The sequence below is a fragment of the Gadus chalcogrammus genome, chromosome 18 (assembly GCF_026213295.1).
Source record: "Gadus chalcogrammus isolate NIFS_2021 chromosome 18, NIFS_Gcha_1.0, whole genome shotgun sequence".
NCBI classification, from domain to species: Eukaryota; Metazoa; Chordata; class Actinopteri; order Gadiformes; family Gadidae; genus Gadus; species Gadus chalcogrammus.
This window is the reverse complement of record NC_079429.1, coordinates 18,855,887-18,872,938: the sequence shown is the minus strand read 5'-3', so window position 1 is coordinate 18,872,938 and position 17,052 is coordinate 18,855,887. Positions and strand designations below refer to the sequence as shown.

At 49.4% G+C, this 17,052-nt stretch overlaps 2 protein-coding genes across 2 annotated transcripts in view; one reads left to right on the top strand and one right to left on the bottom strand.

Annotated features, from left to right (window-relative positions):
* The window catches only part of ift140 (intraflagellar transport 140 homolog (Chlamydomonas)), a 44,792-nt gene that overhangs the window by 17,219 nt on the left and 10,521 nt on the right, over nucleotides 1-17,052 (top strand). The window contains exons 15-18 of the mRNA XM_056576846.1: nucleotides 24-139; nucleotides 1,239-1,374; nucleotides 1,469-1,600; nucleotides 3,347-3,558. Coding sequence (XP_056432821.1) covers nucleotides 24-139; nucleotides 1,239-1,374; nucleotides 1,469-1,600; nucleotides 3,347-3,558 — 596 coding nt within the window. The remainder of the gene's footprint in view (nucleotides 1-23; nucleotides 140-1,238; nucleotides 1,375-1,468; nucleotides 1,601-3,346; nucleotides 3,559-17,052) is intronic.
* On the bottom strand, nucleotides 8,995-15,329 carry tmem204 (transmembrane protein 204). Its single transcript, XM_056576847.1, has 3 exons — nucleotides 15,050-15,329; nucleotides 13,950-14,105; nucleotides 8,995-9,531 (listed from the first exon to the last, which is right to left on the bottom strand). Exons 1-3 carry the CDS (start codon nucleotides 15,327-15,329, stop codon nucleotides 9,287-9,289), a joined length of 681 nt encoding a protein of 226 aa, XP_056432822.1. The 3' UTR covers nucleotides 8,995-9,286.

The following is a 17,052-nucleotide window of genomic DNA, read 5'->3' as shown; positions in this document are numbered from 1 at the left end:
TTGTAACAGAGGTTCCTGTGTAGGTGAACGGGCGTCCAGACCGTAAGGTGTATGTATACGACGTGGAGATGGACACGATGCTGCACTTTGACTTCTTCATGGGACGCCCCCTAAGCAGCCTATCCCAGGACATTGAACGGTAACCTTTGAGAAAGGTTCTCACAACCCCTCACAATAGTGAGGGGTTTGATTCCCTACCTGACCGAATATCCCTAACCTATCACTGATGTCACTGATCCATATATAGATAGATAGATCCAGGGCTTGAGATATTATTTTGAATGTACCATACTTCTAAATAATACCAAAGGCCGTTTCTGTGATTGGGAAAAGCAATTCATTCCTAACCTACACATATGCACCCGTATTTTCACATGCATGCGATTCGCATCTCACAACAGACTCACTTTGCAGCGTTGGTTTGTCTTGTATTTATTAGGGCTGGGTTCAATTGATCAACACACAGTATCCATTGATTTACAAAAAAATAAAAAAGCAGACAACATTAGCAGACATAATTTACAATATATCACTGGTCCCAGTAGTTCCCAAATCTCTTTTGTAACACTTCCCACCTAGGCCTCGTGATTTGCCTTATTTGTTAACTTCAATGCAGCCTCAATTTCCACCATAGATATGGGCCGAGCTATATCTGCTGCCTTTGGTTCTTTTTAGTGTTGGTAGATCTTGTATGTTTTTAAAAAAAGAATCACATTTCTTACGTTCAAAGTTTGGAGTTGATTGATATAAATCCTGGGCATAACTTTGTCAATGTTTCAGATACCAACCTTTACATACCTTTTCACACTAGCCTTCCCCACCTAACTCCCACCTTATTCTTCATGTTTAACCTCTGTTTTTCTTTTATTCCTAGTCTGTCTTACATAGTTTTGATATAATATGTAAAGCGTCTTAGAGTACCATATTAAGCGCTATATAAATTTAATTTATTATCATTATTATTATTTACTTGGCACTTGTATTGAGTCTATAGATGCTGTGGATTCACCTGGCCTCAGTTTTACAGTTTACGCTTGGCTTGGTTTACTGAATGCATGATGCAAGGCGCTCATTTTCTCAGTCAAATATGGAACTCTACCGTAGCTCCCCTTAACTCAGTGTCTACTGAGTCAGAATAGTTCTTCTTCAGTAACCTTTTAAGGGAGGCACATTTTCCTTCTAACACAAATGTATTAAATGGCAGCATTTCCTAAAAGCGTGTGTGTGTTGTGTTCCAGGCAGCAGCCTCAGCTCCCAGAGCTGAGCGCCCGCTGTCCCGTGTCCCACTTCTGGGACGAGAGCGAGGCGCGGCTGCTGGTCTGCGAGACGGTGCCCGTCGGGGCGGAGCCTGCCACCTCATCTCAGCCGGACATGGTACCCCACCCCGCGCTGGTCTTCTGCGTCAACACCACGGTGGGATCACCTCGAACCGGCGTCCACTGTCTTCTTCTTCTTCTTCTCCTCCCAGGCAGATGTCTCCGTGGTCACCTTCTTCTGCACCCAGGAGCACGGCCTCCTCCTCCACGACGTCTTCCCCAAGCCCCCCGGTCTGCAGGGTCTGCTGGCCCTCAACGTCCCCCACTACTTCTTCACACGCAAGGTAGCCGCGCCGCGCCCTCTGGGCCCCGCCACCACAGAATCCAGCGGCCCACTCCCCTGCCTAGCATCTGTTTTACTTTTTACGTGCCTTGTGGATCCTGACTACTAGTAATAATTAACTGCGGTTATAAAGCGCTTTTCAAAGCAGTCAAAGTGCTTTACATACTGACTGTGTGTGTGTGTATGTGTGTGGTCACATCACACATCATCCACTACCAGTGTGGAGCTCCCACTTGGGTGCTGCATGGCAGCCCCTATGCGCCCGGAGGCGCGCCACACACTGGCTGTCACAGGGGAGAGGTCAGGAAGGAAAAGAGCAGGGCTGATTAAGGGCTCATGTTGGATTAGGAGGCAGGTTGAGGATTTGGCAGAACGCCCATCCCTGCAATGAGGCCAGATGGACGAGCCCTCCCTACTGACCCTCCAACATCTCTACCAGTCCCCACATGTCCCCGGGCCTGACCCCCAGAGAAACAAACAGTGGTAGGCAGATAGTCGTGGGGCTGGCTGCCTCACACACCATGTAGCGCTGCAAAGCCGTTACTAAAGTGTCTGCTAAACGATTCAGAGTAAATGTCATTTTAAATGTCCTGTTTCCCACGCAAGGATGCGCCGCAAAGCACTCTGGGTAGGCTGGTCTGTACTACTGGGACTATGCTGGTTAGGGTAGGAGCATTTGAGATCCTCTGGGTTTGAGCATGGCACTCCACTGCCCTCACTGAGATGGGACCCGATGCAAGCTCTTCTACTGCTGGGCTTTGTGTGGCAAGCTAGGATTTCATAAATGCCGGCATATTTCAGTGAGTAATGATAACTGCTGCGATCTCTATGAATGCGTGTGTGTGTGTGTGTGTGTGTGTGTGTGGGCGGGCGTGTGAACATGTTCTTTCTGTCAACACACAACACACCCAGCTGTTGTTTTGGAGGGGTGGTGTCTATCTGCCAGAAGTAAGTTCCTGTGGATGTTGAGTTCCGTCCCCCCCCTCAGTGTGGTTCAGTGGTCCCCTGTGTCTCGTGCGGCCCCCCTCCTGAACCTGGTGATGTGGTAGACCTGTCCTGTGCTTCAACCGTCCCCATCTTACCGCCAGGCTCCATGTGGATTAGTACCTTCCACGATGGACATCACATGTTCACTGAGCTGCCAACATGTAGGCTGGTCCGCCCTGTCCCCAGGCCTGCATCCTGTCCACCAACCGTGGCTCCCTCCGCTGGTTCAGGAAGAGGCTCCAGGGCTCCTCAGGAAGCCCTGGGTCCTCTCCCTGATGGCGCCCAGCTCTGAGGGAACAGCGTCTTCATCTTCCTGCGTCAACGACGGCCATCTGGGGGGACGCCCCCTTAGTCCGTACTAGTGATGTCACTAATGCGGGGGATGTTTAATAATGGCATGTCGTGACGCAGGCCTTTTTAATGTTCACTTAAGGGGCTGTTTACTGGATGACTTTCCAACCTATCAATGAAAGAGACAGAGGCCCAATGCATCACCAGCTTATTCCAGGAATGCTCATAATTCCTTTTTACTTGGAAGAATTCCCAAGGTCCACATCCTATCCTGTAGGCATCCTGATGCCCGTGAGAAACGTGCCCCTAGCCCATACCTGCTCCTTAATGACGTGCACCAGAATCCACTGAGTAACTGATGTTACTGAGTAACATCATGCCTCCTAATGAAGACATGATGTTAAGTACAGAACAATCCTATTGTGTGTTAGATGATCGGTAGTAACCACACGGTCCCCCCCCCCCCCAGCCTGGAGAGAGCGGCCAGGGTGCGGGGGAGGAAATGCCCCCCCCCGCCACGGCCGGCCGGCCCCCCCACATGGTGTCCAGACGGCCCATGAGGGACTTTGTGGGCCTGGAGGGCTGTGAGAAGAGCACGCGAGACGCCATGCTCAACTTCAGCTTCTACCTGACGGTGGGCAACATGGACGGGGCCTTCAGGTCCATCAAGCTCATCAAGAGGTGAGAGCCCCTCAGAGGATCAGTAGGTAGAACAGTACCTCAATCCCAGCAGTATTAGGCCCAATCCCAATCCCTTACCCCTTCACCTTAACCCTCCCCCTTGTTTTGAAGGGGTAAGGAGAAGGGGTAAGGGGTAGAAATGGGATTGGGCCTTAGGCCCAATCCCATTTCTACCCCTTACGCCTTCCCCTTACCCCTTACCCCTTCCCCTTACCCCTTACCCTTACCCCTTCAAAACAAGGGGGAGGGGTAAGGGGAAGGGGTAAGGGGTAGAAATGGGATTGGGCCTTAGACTCAACAAAAAGTGTTTTAGGCTGAGAGGACTAGGAGGTAGGGGGTGGCATGTCGTCCCCATGGTTAAGACCCAAGGACAACTTTGTGATGCTTCTTGAGTACCGTCGTCGGTGTGAGCTTTAAAATGAGCGATGTTGTATATTATGTAACGGGCCACACACCGTTATGTTATACAATAAGGATGGATGCCCAAACCCAGACCCACACCTCTCTGACCCGCTACCCCCCCCCCCCCCCGTAGACCCAGACCCACTCTGACCCGCTACCCCCCCATCCAGTATCCAACCCCCCCTACACTCTGACCCCCTCCCCACCCCATCCAGCACCCCCCCTACACTCTGACCCCCTCCCCACCCCATCCAGCCCCCTCCCCACCCCATCCAGTATCCACCCCCCCCTACACTCTGACCCCCTCCCCACCCCATCCAGCACCCCCCCTACACTCTGACCCCCTCCCCACCCCATCCAGCACCCCCCCCCTACACTCTGACCCCCTCCCCACCCCATCCAGCACCCCCCCTACACTCTGACCCTCTCCCCACCCCATCCAGCACCCCCCCTACACTCTGACCCCCTCCCCACCCCATCCAGCACCCCCCCCCTACACTCTGACCCCCTCCCCACCCCTGTCCCGCCCCCACCCCACCTTGCTGTTAAGCGGCAATGATTGCTATTAACTTCAAAGCCTCAGGAAAGACCAGGGGAGTGTATTGTTACCGCAACCTTGACTCCAGCATGCTGCCCCCCTGAGGCAACACACGCACACGCACAGGCACACGCACACACACTGTGGCAACCCGGCAGGGTGAGCGAACCACCTCCTCCCAAACAGGACACATCATAGCTGGCAAAAAACCAACCTAAATTAACACTAAATTAAACAAAGTCTTATACGGAAAACAATGCAACAACGAACAAGAATCGATGGTCCTGTCCCCCGTGGGTGGCATCCCGTCACCCACGAGGACTGGTCTCTCCGTACAGGAGCCCCATGGCTGGGAGAGACCCGAATGAGTGGAGAAGCAGGCTATCGAAGCCCTGCTTCCCCACCTGTGCCTCAGGTGCTCTGCATCTCCTTAATTGGCCCGGGCCGGGTTGCCACAACACACACGCACGCATGCACGGGCGCAACCACACAAACAGGTTGTACCCCAGAGTTCAGCATGCCCTGTGTCTCTCATGGCCTCCACAGTGAGAGACGCGGAGGGACAGGAACTGATCAAGCCCTGACCTCCACCCTTGGGGTCATACCCCTTCTGCATGCCATCACTGGTCTATGAGAAGGTCTGGTACTGTTTCTGCTGTTGTTTACCATGGCCTGCTGGGCTTTGTGTGTGTGTGTGTGTGTGTGTGTGTGTGTGTGTGTGTGTGTGTGTGTGTGTGTGTGTGTGTGTGTGTGTGTGTGTGTGTGTGTGTGTGTGTGTGTGTGTGTGTGTGTGTGTGTGTGTCTAACATGCCCATTCCTTCCTGTTCACAGCAAATGGGTCACAGAAAGGATGTGCTTGTTCCCTTCCTGTAGGACTGTGTGTGTGTGTGTGTGTGTGTGTGTGTGTGTGTGTGTGTGTGTGTGTGTGTGTGTGTTCCTGGGTCTGCTTGAGTTTATGTATGAGACTCATTTGAACAATCATGCGATATGATCTCTAGAAGAATACGTGATACAGGGCACCCTCTCCATCCCACTGCAGTATCCCCCCTGGCACGTACTAGTACTACGCAAATACCTTACAGAGTACACTGTGGAGGGGAATGTACTCCGGACGGCGATTTCAGCCGACGTGATGACAGCTTTAGCAAGTTCCTCATTCAATGCTATTTATATTCCAGAAACATCCTTTTTTTTTTTTTTTTTTAAGGGATGGGTATTGTGCCCTTTCCCGGCTATGAGATGATGCACTTCCTGTGTTGTGTCAGGCCGCTGGTCCTGTATCTTCTGGGACCCGTCTCCACGGCAACGCTCTTTGAACTGCCCAGGTCTCTCACGTATCGGTGCTGGGGACAGGCCATGCGGGGCGTGAGAATAACTCCCGCCCTCCCATAGAGGTCTCATGTGGAGACTCATGGTCGTAGGAGGGGAGGTCCAGACCGCTAGCGTGCTAACCGGCTAGAGACACTCCCTGTGCAGGTCCTGGGCTACGGCCTTTCCCTCTCCTTTTCAACACACCTTCCTCTTTGTCTTTCCTGGCCATAAAGACACCAGAAACCCATGCACTATGTAGATGTGTTTTAATTATATCACAGGATCTAATTCAGATTCAGACAACTTGTTTATTATGGCAAGTGTCTATTCATGACGATGTTATTTTTTACTTTAATGTATGATATTTATAGGAGAGAGAGAGAGAGAGAGAGAGAGAGAGAGAGAGAGAGAGAGAGAGAGAGAGAGAGAGAGAGAGAGAGAGAGAGAGAGAGAGAGAGAGAGAGAGAGAGAGAGAGAGAGAGAGAGAGAGAGAGAGAGAGAGAGAGAGAGAGAGAGAGAGAGAGAGAGAGCGCGCCCCTGTACAGCCACTATGGTAAAACACCTGTATGTACAGTTCATAGCCCAGGAGTCTGCAAACACACACTATGGTACCCATGGACACACACACACACACACACACACGGGTACGCGTACTCCACAAGCCGTGCCTGAGAGGCAATCTCACGTCACATCCAGAGGAATGTTATTTCTGCTGTCACCAGCACTGGGCTACTTCCTCTCATTCATGGTGGCCTTGACTAGGCTTACCGTCAATCCACCATCCCTCCAAGAGTGTGTGTACTGAGCAACCACCAGATACTTATAGAGTGTGTGTACTGAGCAACCACCAGATACTTCTAGAGCAGGGGTCTCAAACTCGCGGGCCGGAGGCCAATTGAGGCCCGCAGGATGATATTTTGTGGCCCCCTACTTGACATCAAGTTTAGTGTTAGTGCGACCCGCGTGGGGCTGAACGATTTTAAGAAAAAATTGAAATTGCGATTTTTCTGGTAGAGATTGCGGTTTCGATTTCAACCACGATTTATTTTCTTTAAATCAAGTTTCAGTATAAATTAATATAACCAATGAATTCCATTAAGGTAATGCAATAATGAAAACTGCTGGCAACAGATTTCAAATGCAAGACTGTTTATTCAAGTACCTATGAAACAACAACCAAAAAAGTCAAATAATAAGGGAGCCCTCTTTCTTAAGTAAACTTGCTTCAATGGCTCATCAGCATCAAAATAATTGCACTTTTGTAAAATATATTAAAAAAAAAAAAAACGCAGCTTTGACGATCCCAAAATCGTAATGCTTGAGATCGCGATTTTCGGTCGAAAACGATAGATTGTTCAGCCCTAGACCCGCGCGTTGTTGTCAAACGCAAATTTATAGGTTGACCCGATAGGGTAGGTGACCCGAGGTCCCGGTATTGCCGGCACAGTCCCAATTTTGAGTTGCGTGTCCTGAGTCCTGACAAAAGCCAAAGGACGCTAAAATGTCCCGGTTTTCAACAACCACTATGAAAGTGATCTAATTATAGCCCGATCATTAACTTAGATTGAGTCAGTTGTGCTACTTTTTTTTGTGGAATACATTTTGTGGCCCAGCCTGACCTGAGGTAGAGTCTGGACTCTACCTACAGCGGCCCCCAGGTAAGTTGAGTTTGAGACCCCTGTTCTAGAGTGTGTGTACTGAGGAACCACCAGATACTTCCAGGATGTGTGTACCGAGGAACCAACAGACAGTTCTAGAGTGTGTGTAGTAAGGAACCACCAGATAGTTCTAGAGTGTGTTTATATGAGGAACCACCAGATAGTTCTAGAGTGTTTGTATGAGGAACCACCAGATAGTTCTAGAGTGTTTGTATGAGGAACCACCAGATAGTTCTAGAGTGTTTGTATGAGGAACCATCAGTTAGTTCTAGAGTGTTTATATGAGGAACCACCAGATAGTTCTAGAGTCTGTTTATATGAGGAACCACCAGATAGTTCTAGAGTGTGTTTATATGAAGAACCACCAGACCGTTTTAGAGTGTTTAAATGAGGAACCACCAGATAGTTCTAGAGTGTTTATATGAGGAACCATCGGTTGGTTCTAGAGTGTTTATATGAGGAACCACCAGATAATTCTAAGAGAGTTTGTGTTGAGAAACCATCAGATAGTCGGTGAGGCTGGGGAAATATGAAATTAAATACAACAGCATGTGCCTGTGTTTTTCCATGGGAACTTGTATTGATTTATTGGTAAGATATATTACATTATTTTTATGTATGCCTATGTTGGGCAGTTATTCATGTGTAGTATAATAACCATAACCTTAATAAAAATAATAACAATAGCACTATTCTTAATTTAATTCCATGTACCACAAGCGAGCAGAATTGAGTCATCACCAATAATGTACTTCAGTATCAAAACATGGTTTTTGCCATCCCACAACTTAGGGTTGAGTCTACTAAAATATATTACCTAAATAATTATGCACCCAACCACTCATCTGTGATCGATTAAAATCTTTGTCTGTTTGTCTTCAATCGCCTTCAATTTACCAAATCTATCATCACAATCTTTGGTATGTGTTCGGAGGAAATGTGAGGGATAAAACAGGACTAGGCCAGAGAGGTTGGGCCTTGAAGTATAGGTTCTAAAACATTGTAGATAACTTTCTGTCTACAACTTTCAGATCGCAGGAGTCCTGGGCTCAATGAAACTATTGAGGTATTTTGGTATCTCTGTTTAGAAGCAGTTTTATTCTCCAATCTATAAGCTTTAACAAGCATGCAGTCATAGTGGTATGCTAAAGCTATGTATGTAGCTGAAGGGATGCTAATCCTCAACAATATAAACTGACTCCAAAGACAGGGTAGCGCCAGGCAGTAGGGGTATAACTTTACATGAGCCTCAAGATCCAGCTTGATATCCACCTTCTCAGGGACTACAGTCATGCTCCATAGCCCCCCAGTCTGTTCCGGCCACGACCCAGTGGGACAATTGGTGGTGTGTAGAATCTAGCGCTGAAGGCCTACAGTAGAAAGTAGTTCATGTCTTTACATCTTCGGTCCCAAATTTAAGCTGCTCAACAGCTTAGCCACACCTTGCTTGTCAAAGAGTCATGTCGTCATGGCAACAAAGGTTCCTTCATTCCCCCCCCCCCCCCCCCCCCCCCCCCCCCCCGCCAAAACAGAGTGATCTCCAATTCTAATCCGATTATTCCTACTGGTTGGTCTGATTTTGTTTCTCACTGAACTGAAGAATTCAAATCAGCTGGGATTGCATTGCTTCTTTTCATGTGCCACTGGAAAATCTCCTCATGAACCTGAAGAAAGAGTTAGTGAACCCTGAAGGAGCAGAGCTCTACACTGTATGTGCTATATGTGGACTGGGCCGTCTGCCGGCAGTGCTGTTCTAGGAGCCACGGCTCCATGGGCCATTAAACATGGCCGATCCCCAAGGGGGCGGGGCTTGTTCCGCTCAGCAGGGCGACTCAACATAGTCGTTGTCCAGTCGGGGGTGGAAGGGTGCTGCCAAACTCTGGCTGATGACGATGACCCTTGGCGCCATGCAGTCGTCACGGCGATGCAGAATGTTCCAGATGAGCATGGCGGCAGCTAGAGTGGTGAGCAGACAGGCGGCGATGTCCAGGTAGCAGGAGTAGGACAGGTGTGTGTACGGCCCGATGCGGTAGAACGTCACCAGGCCGATGACCAGCACGAAGCCTGGGGAGGAAGAACACAGAGGATATGGTTAGCTTCAGCAGTTAGCTTCATTACATGGTTCAAATTCACAGTTAGCTGCACCACGGTTAGCTTTATCACATTGTTCCACATCAGTTAGCCTCACCACAGTTAGCTTCATCACATGGTTCAAGACAACCCTGACTTTACCTGCAGAGTGCAGACAGGCAGATGGACATGCAGTCTCTTTTGCTGACCCTTAATTGTACCATTAGAAGACTCCTGATCTTTAGCACTGATGGAAGCTGTGCATGACTCTGACTGCTACACAGGGGCTTCTGGTGATTTCCCCCTATTCCTGTTCCTCTTTATAGTGGAGCCAGTCTGCGCTCAACAATAACACACGCATCAAGAGTTTAGACGCTCCACAATGGTGTAAATAAAGAGAACGAAAATACCCCTGGAAGAGAGGGGATGTTTGCCCTTCAGGAAGTGAATCAGTGTGTTTCCTGCAGCTCCACCGTGGGGCAGCACTGCTGAGAGACTCTTCTCTCTCTGCCTCCACCACTGCGCAGCTCAAAATAATAGAGCATAGAATCAACTTTAAAGATCCAAATCTCAAAAAGTACAGTCAGGCCGTACAATAATGGAAAAACTGGCCATGGGAAAATGTACAATGTGTATAGAAATGTTGCATTTGCATTAAAAAAAGGTTAGGTTAGCATTATGTGTTAGCATTAGCATTGAGCAGCTCTTAACTTCTATCTGGTTGTGTGGACTCTCCCTACAGTAGGATAGCTTTATGTGTTATTGATATTGAGCAGCTCCTTATCCCAAGACCTGAATGATCTCCACCATGACAGGGGTAGGCTGGAGACCTTCTCTTGGACTTTTGGCAAAGCCTTATCTGCCAGCCTTCCTTCCCTCTCTTCCCCTCTCCTGCCTTCCTTCCTCCCCTGGTCTCCACGCCTACAGGTTGGGTTCTCGGCCAGGCTTCTGACATGATATGTCAGCCACAGAGAATCTCAACTGGTCTCTGTTTGAAACCCAGCTCCTAGATTCACCAAATCCTCCCCAGGTCAACAGGGATGCAGTTCATTCTTAGATCCACTCACCCACCTCTACTCACGCTTTACAAGCCTCTGGCCTCTCTGTCTTAATGAGCACTTAAAGGACCTTTTAAGAATGCATAAATCTGTCAGACTCAACCCATTTTGTAGAGAACTCACTAGTAGAGGGATCCAGACTTCCCAGCATCACCTCTTTCAACCAACAGGGTCAGACTACATTTGGGGAACAGAGAATGTAGTCGGACACCCCGTTGGTTGAATTCCTCAGCTTAAGTGTGTGTGTGTGTGTGTGTGTGTGTGTGTGTGTGTGTGTGTGTGTGTGTGTGTGTGTGTGTGTGTGTGTGTGTGTGTGTGTGTGTGTGTGTGTGTGTGTGTGTGTGTGTGCATGGTTGGTTCTGCTGTGTGTGCGTCCATGTGGAGACACAATGGAGACGAGGAATGGCAGTGGTGTTGCCAATGAATGCCAGCAGCGTTTCACACACAACAAGCAGCCTTCCAACCCCTCGGCTCCCACTCTTCACCTTTGACCAAGTTGGCATTCTGGTCCATTCAGAAACGCACCCAAGGCTTTTTAAGAATGAGCTGACCATCATCTTTCCATCAGTGCCCCGTCATCTTCTGAACTGACAAATGTGTTAACATTCAATTTCACAATGTCAGAAAACAATCAATGTACCAAGAATGACGTCCTCTTCATTTATTTTAGAATCGAAGCTTGGCTTTTTATCCACATGTTGGAAGGATCGATCAGACCCGCACAAGACGGGCCGTGGAGCGTGTCTATTGATTTCTTAAGCCATTGTTTCCCAGCCTAATGATAACGCTGACAGAATGCTGATTACCCAGTGTACTGGATGGCTCCAGTGGAGCTGGAGAGGGGCAGCCTGCAGCCAGCCTCCCCGCCGCCCGCTCTACAGCTGGGGTTAGAGCGGTCAGAGCCCTCCATGATTCACCACTGGATGGTGGTTCTCCGTAGGCTGCTTGATAGGAAATCTGCCATTTGTGGAACATCAATGAATGAAAACTGAAAGCAGCCTCCTGGGCATGATGATGACATGCTGAAGTGCCTAATCTTAAATTAAAATAGCTCATAATATTGGCTAATAACGAGAGAAAACTGAATAAAAATCCCCCTAATGTGGTAGGGGATTAGAGATTTTCTTTATGTAGCGCTGAATTAGTTTCCTTGGCATATACATAAAGCATGAATGGGTGTCTTGTTGTGTTCTCAGTGTTGTGATTGGCCAGGATGCTCTTGTCGGCTATAAGATGGGTCATCAATTTGACCCTAATCTGGTCGGGACTTTAAATAGAAGCTCTAAAAACGGAGTCCAGAGGAAGATTTTCCCCAAAGAACGTCACTGTGGAAGAGCTGCGTGTAAGCAAGCTATTGTTCCTGTTGTAACTAATGTCAGGGGCTTCCAGGTCCTGATTGGTTCTGTTTACAGCAGAGGTGGATCCGGTCGCCTCCTAGTTCTGAGATGGATTCTAGATGATATCTGGTGAGACTCTGGAGGAGTTCTCCGAGGTGGGAGGGTCCCTCGCTACACACCCTGTAGCCTTTGTGTCTGCCGTGGTCCGGACTGGGTGCCGCCGGTTCCTGGATGTTTAGTGAAGACCCACATAAAAGCCACAACGTCTTATCGGGACAGTCTACCGCCACACCCCCGGGGTAAACCGGGACATTCCTGTGGTCCTGACGCGCAGTACGCACGCATCTCACTCAAGAAAACACTGTTACACACACACACACACATACAGGACAGGTACACACTTTAACAATATCACACACACAGGACAGGTACACACTTTAACAATATCACACACACACACACACACACACACACACACACACACACACACACACACACACACACACACACACACACACACACACACACACACACACACACACACACACACACACACACACACAAACCCAACAAACATCCAAACAAGCCAAACTATTTACACAGTCTGAATCTCTCGATGCCCAAATAAACACAATCCAAGACGCACGCACGGTGGCACATGCATAAACACAGCCACCAGAGCACACTCATGCAAACAGTCCCTGTCCAACTGTCTTCCACCCCCCTCCCGCACCTCCTCGTTTTCCTTCCCCCGGCGTGGGGCTTTTGCATAACAGGTAGTTGCAGGCATTTCCTGGTCCTGAGCAGGGATATCCTGGCGCCCGCCTGTCGCTCCCCGGCTCGCTGCGACTCCGGCCCGCCATCCCTGGGAGCGGGGGACTAAATTTAGACCAGAGGCAGGAGGCTGGACCGCTGCAGCTCTGGTCCCGGTACTACCAGCACCCCTGATGCTGGTCCAGTGGGGCTGGCAGAGGCTGGCGTTAACACTGCCAGGGTGAGGGCTTTGATTCCCTGTCCGGGTCAACTGGTAGAGTATGGCACTAACATGGCCAGGGTAAGGGGTGTTATTCCCGGTGCAGCTCAACTGGGAGAGCAGGGCATTAACACTGCCCGTGTGGGGGTTTGATCCCCTCATTGTTGAGAATGTTTGCACTCACAGTGTTGACAGACGCCTTGGATGATCCAAAAGGGTCCTATCTTATGTATTGCAGTAGTAAAACAAGCAGCCACTCTGGCCAGGATGTGCTGACCCAGACCCCCATGGGGACGGGGGAAAGGTACCGGGGGGCTTGGCCTCTCTTGTACTCCTGGTTCAGGTCTAGCTCCAGTCAACCATTCCTTGGAAACTGGTTCCTGGACTGATAAGGAGCGACTCTTGTTCTCCTTACGTCCCTTCCTTCTTCTCCTCCTTCTCTGGATGGGTTACTTTGTTCTTGAGACCAAACCAATCAAGCCAACCTTGTTTGTTTTTTAAGATGGGAACAACTCCAAATACACAAAATATATTTTTAGAATCATGGATACGAATCACTCAACTTCTAGACCTTATTTGGCTCTGCAGAAACACGTTTTTTTTTTCTTTTTTCTTACACGACTTGTAACCCGATTCGTGATGAAGTGAAGACATGGAAAACATGTAATGAGTGAAGTAAACAGGACGCTAAGGCCTCATGTTTTCAGGGTGGCCGAGGATGGCAAGGAATGAAACATTAAGTTCTCTACTTGAAGAGATGGGATGTCCATCATTAATATTATTAAGGTCCAGAGAGCCCAGGCTGAAACACAATGGTTCATTAGTAGATTTGACTCATCTGTCGTCTGTTAAGGACCTTGGGAACCAAGGAAATGATTCTCCTCATTTTAATCAAAAACGTATAGTTTATCTAATTAGCTTATAACGGAGCAATCTCCGGCAGGCAAAATGCACATCAGATGAGCCGGAGTGGGGTTGAAAGTGGGAAGCACTGGCGGGCTAACACACAGAGACTTACGGCTGGGAAGCCGTCGGTCCACTTACTGGCGAGCTGGAAGAGTGCAGCGATGGCCTCCTCCCACCACTGGGAGTCCTGGCTGATGAAGGGTAGTTCCAGCAGCCCAAGCAGGTAGACCAGCTGGCCCGCCGTCAGCGCCACCGTGGCCATCAGGTTACAGGCCCGCATCATGTCAAACTGCACTGGAGAGAGCAGACCACAGGGGGGTGAGCCGGGGTATCACCAGCACCAGCTGACCTTCACATTCAACTAGTTCTCACTGAAGGACAGCACTGACATTACCTCGGAAAACGATACCAGTCAGAGTATTTCTAAACTTTTTTACCTGGAACTCAAACTTGACCTTATTTTAACTCAAAGTCTTAACCTGTGAGGACTTGTGTGGAGTGTGTGTGGTTCATGGCTGGTTGAAGCAACCTCACCTTGCTACAGTCTGACTTATTAGACTCAAGGGCTGGGTGAGGCTGCACACCCAAGGTGCATTGGATAACCACCACTCACACTCAGGAAGATCTATGACATGGCAGCATGGAACACCTGCTCTGATTTAATGAACCGGTTGTATAAAAAAACGTGTCCTGATTTGGGCTGAAGAACCTTACAACTTTAACGCAAACTCATGCAGTCTTATTGTCAGCAGCGTCAATGCTGCGAATTTGTCCATTTCATGTTTACTAGCTGACCTCGGCCCTGGGCTGAGCGACTTTCTAACTGTACATGAATCATTGTAGATCTATGGTCCTATTACTGTAAGGCAATGGCTGGGCAGTCGTCCAGGATTACATTATTCTGTCAGGCCCTTGACACCACTTATGGCTGCGCTGTGTGCACTCTAGCAGGGCTAACATGATGGAGATGTGTTACATCACATGGGAGCCTCAACAGCGGTGTGTGGTAAAACCTTTTGGGTAGAGATGTGTTTGACTACTCTCTACTGTTATTAAGTTAGCATGTTCCTTATGGATAATAAAAAATCCATTACAATCAAAAAGCCTTTTAACTGCAGAGTATTGTCAGTTTCCTTTGCTTTTCTCCAAATCTCCATATGGAAGTACTTCAAAAAAGCCTTGCTAGAAGGTATGGTCAATGTGGTTGTTCCACATGCCTCGGTTCGTGAAACACTTACGTTTTACGGTGCTGCGGGACTCCTGGTATCCTGCTAGCTCCGAGCCCCATCCAAGGCCCTCACACTGCCTCTGTGGCCCCTGGCCCCCCCTCCCGGCCTGGGGCTCGTCCCGCACCCTCTCCCCTCCGCCGGGGCACATCTTCCAGAGCCCCACGCTCCGCTTGCGTCCGTCCTCCAGCCTCTGCAGCACCCAGCTGGGCGTGAAGGCCGCCACGTTGTTGAGGACTAGGGAGAGTAACGCCACCGCCACCGCCGCCACGACCAGCCTCCGGGCCGCCATACGACCCCCGCCACCCGCCACCGCTCCTCCACCCCCTACGCCTCCCGCTCCAAAACCCTGCTCCTCCTCCTCCTCTGCCTCTCCCTCTTCCTCCTCGCTTCCCCGTCCCTGTCTGTCCTGGCGCTCCTCTAGCGGAGCGACGTCCGCTGTGGCCTGCACCTCCTCCTCCTCCTCCTCCTCCCTGTGCTCCTCCAGCGAGCGGCTAAAGCTGCCTCTGGGCTCTCAGAGTCTTAGAGGACGTCTCCATTCATGGTCATCAAGGGGAAGCTGGGATGCTGCCGGGGGGCTTCAGCCCTGCTCCTCCTGGGGCTGGACTGCTGCTGTGTGTTGTCTGCTCCAGCAGAATCCCTGGTCCATTCCCCTGGCTCTGTCTGTGTGTCAGGCTGCAGCCCGGCTGTCGCTTTGCCCTGCCTCCCTCCGTCTCGTCCCTGTTGCTGCGTCCCTCCAGGAGCTCCACTGTGCAGCACGTTAGGAGCAGCTTAACGCTCCACGGGTTAGCAGGTTTTTGTCCAGCGTTGGTTCTCTGTGGTGCTGGGGGAAGTGGCAGATCCTTTGCAGAGTGTTGTAGCAGCAGTGCTGGTGAACTGATCTCTTACCCACACTCTCTCTCTCTTCTGGGAGGATTTTACTCTCTGACAAGCTGCACAAAGTATTCTGCCCCCTCCCCTTCTCTCTCTCTCTCTCTCTCTCTCTCTCTCTCTCTCTCTCTCTCTCTCTCTCTCTCTCTCTCTCTGTCTCTCTCTCTCTCTCTCTCTCTCTCTCTCTCTCTCTCTCTCTCTCTCTCTCTCTCTCTCTCTCTCTCTGTCTCTCTCTCTCTCTCTCTCTCTCTCTCTCTCTGACTGCCTTTCTTTCTCAAACCTCTCCTCTCCTCTGTTGGCAGAATCAGAGGTCAAGAGAGTGTGTGTGTGTCTGGGGGGTGGGACATCTGGTTGTGGTTTATTCTTCTGTGTGCAGTATGAGAACATCAAACTTTCTTGCGCTCTCACTCTCTCTCTTAGTTTCTCTGTCTCTTACGCTCTCTCAAGAGTCAAGACTCAAAGGGCTTTATTGCTTTAAAATCATACAATCATACAAAAGCAAAGTAAGATACAAAAGGTTCAAATTGATCAAAATATGCATGAAACATGAAATGTTCCATGCAGTGCAATCCAATACAAATTCAAACCGTTTGCAGTGAGATAGTTGAATTGAAGATGGTTAATCAAACCATTCCCCTTAACTGTTGTGCTTTGTTTGTGTTAGCTGCAGAACCAGCCAGCTGACAGGACTTCTTTCTGGGGGGAGGGCTTTGAAATGGAGAGTGTCTGGATTGCTTTCTTTCAAGTGATTGTTAATTTCAATTCTCATTTTGGGATTGATGATTATCATTTGTTTTCGTCCTAATTCTGCTTGACATGCTTAATCTGGTGTTTTGCTTGGACTCGATTGGTGTGTGGGCCACAGACTTCACTGCCATAGCGTCCATTATGAGGCTCCTATATCTATTTCTGTCTCTCTCTCTCTCTCTCTCTCTCTCTCTCTCTCTCTCTCTCTCTCTGCGTATCTCTACCCCTCTCTCTCCTAGCTGTGGTTTAAGTGCTGCAGGATGTGTTTCCTATAAGAGGAAGAGAGATGGAAGAGATGAGAATTCTACATTTATTACTGTACCTATCTCTCCCTCTTTCTCTCTAGCTCTCTGTCTCTCTCTCCCTCCTTCTCTGTTTATTGGTGTATTAGGAGGGCC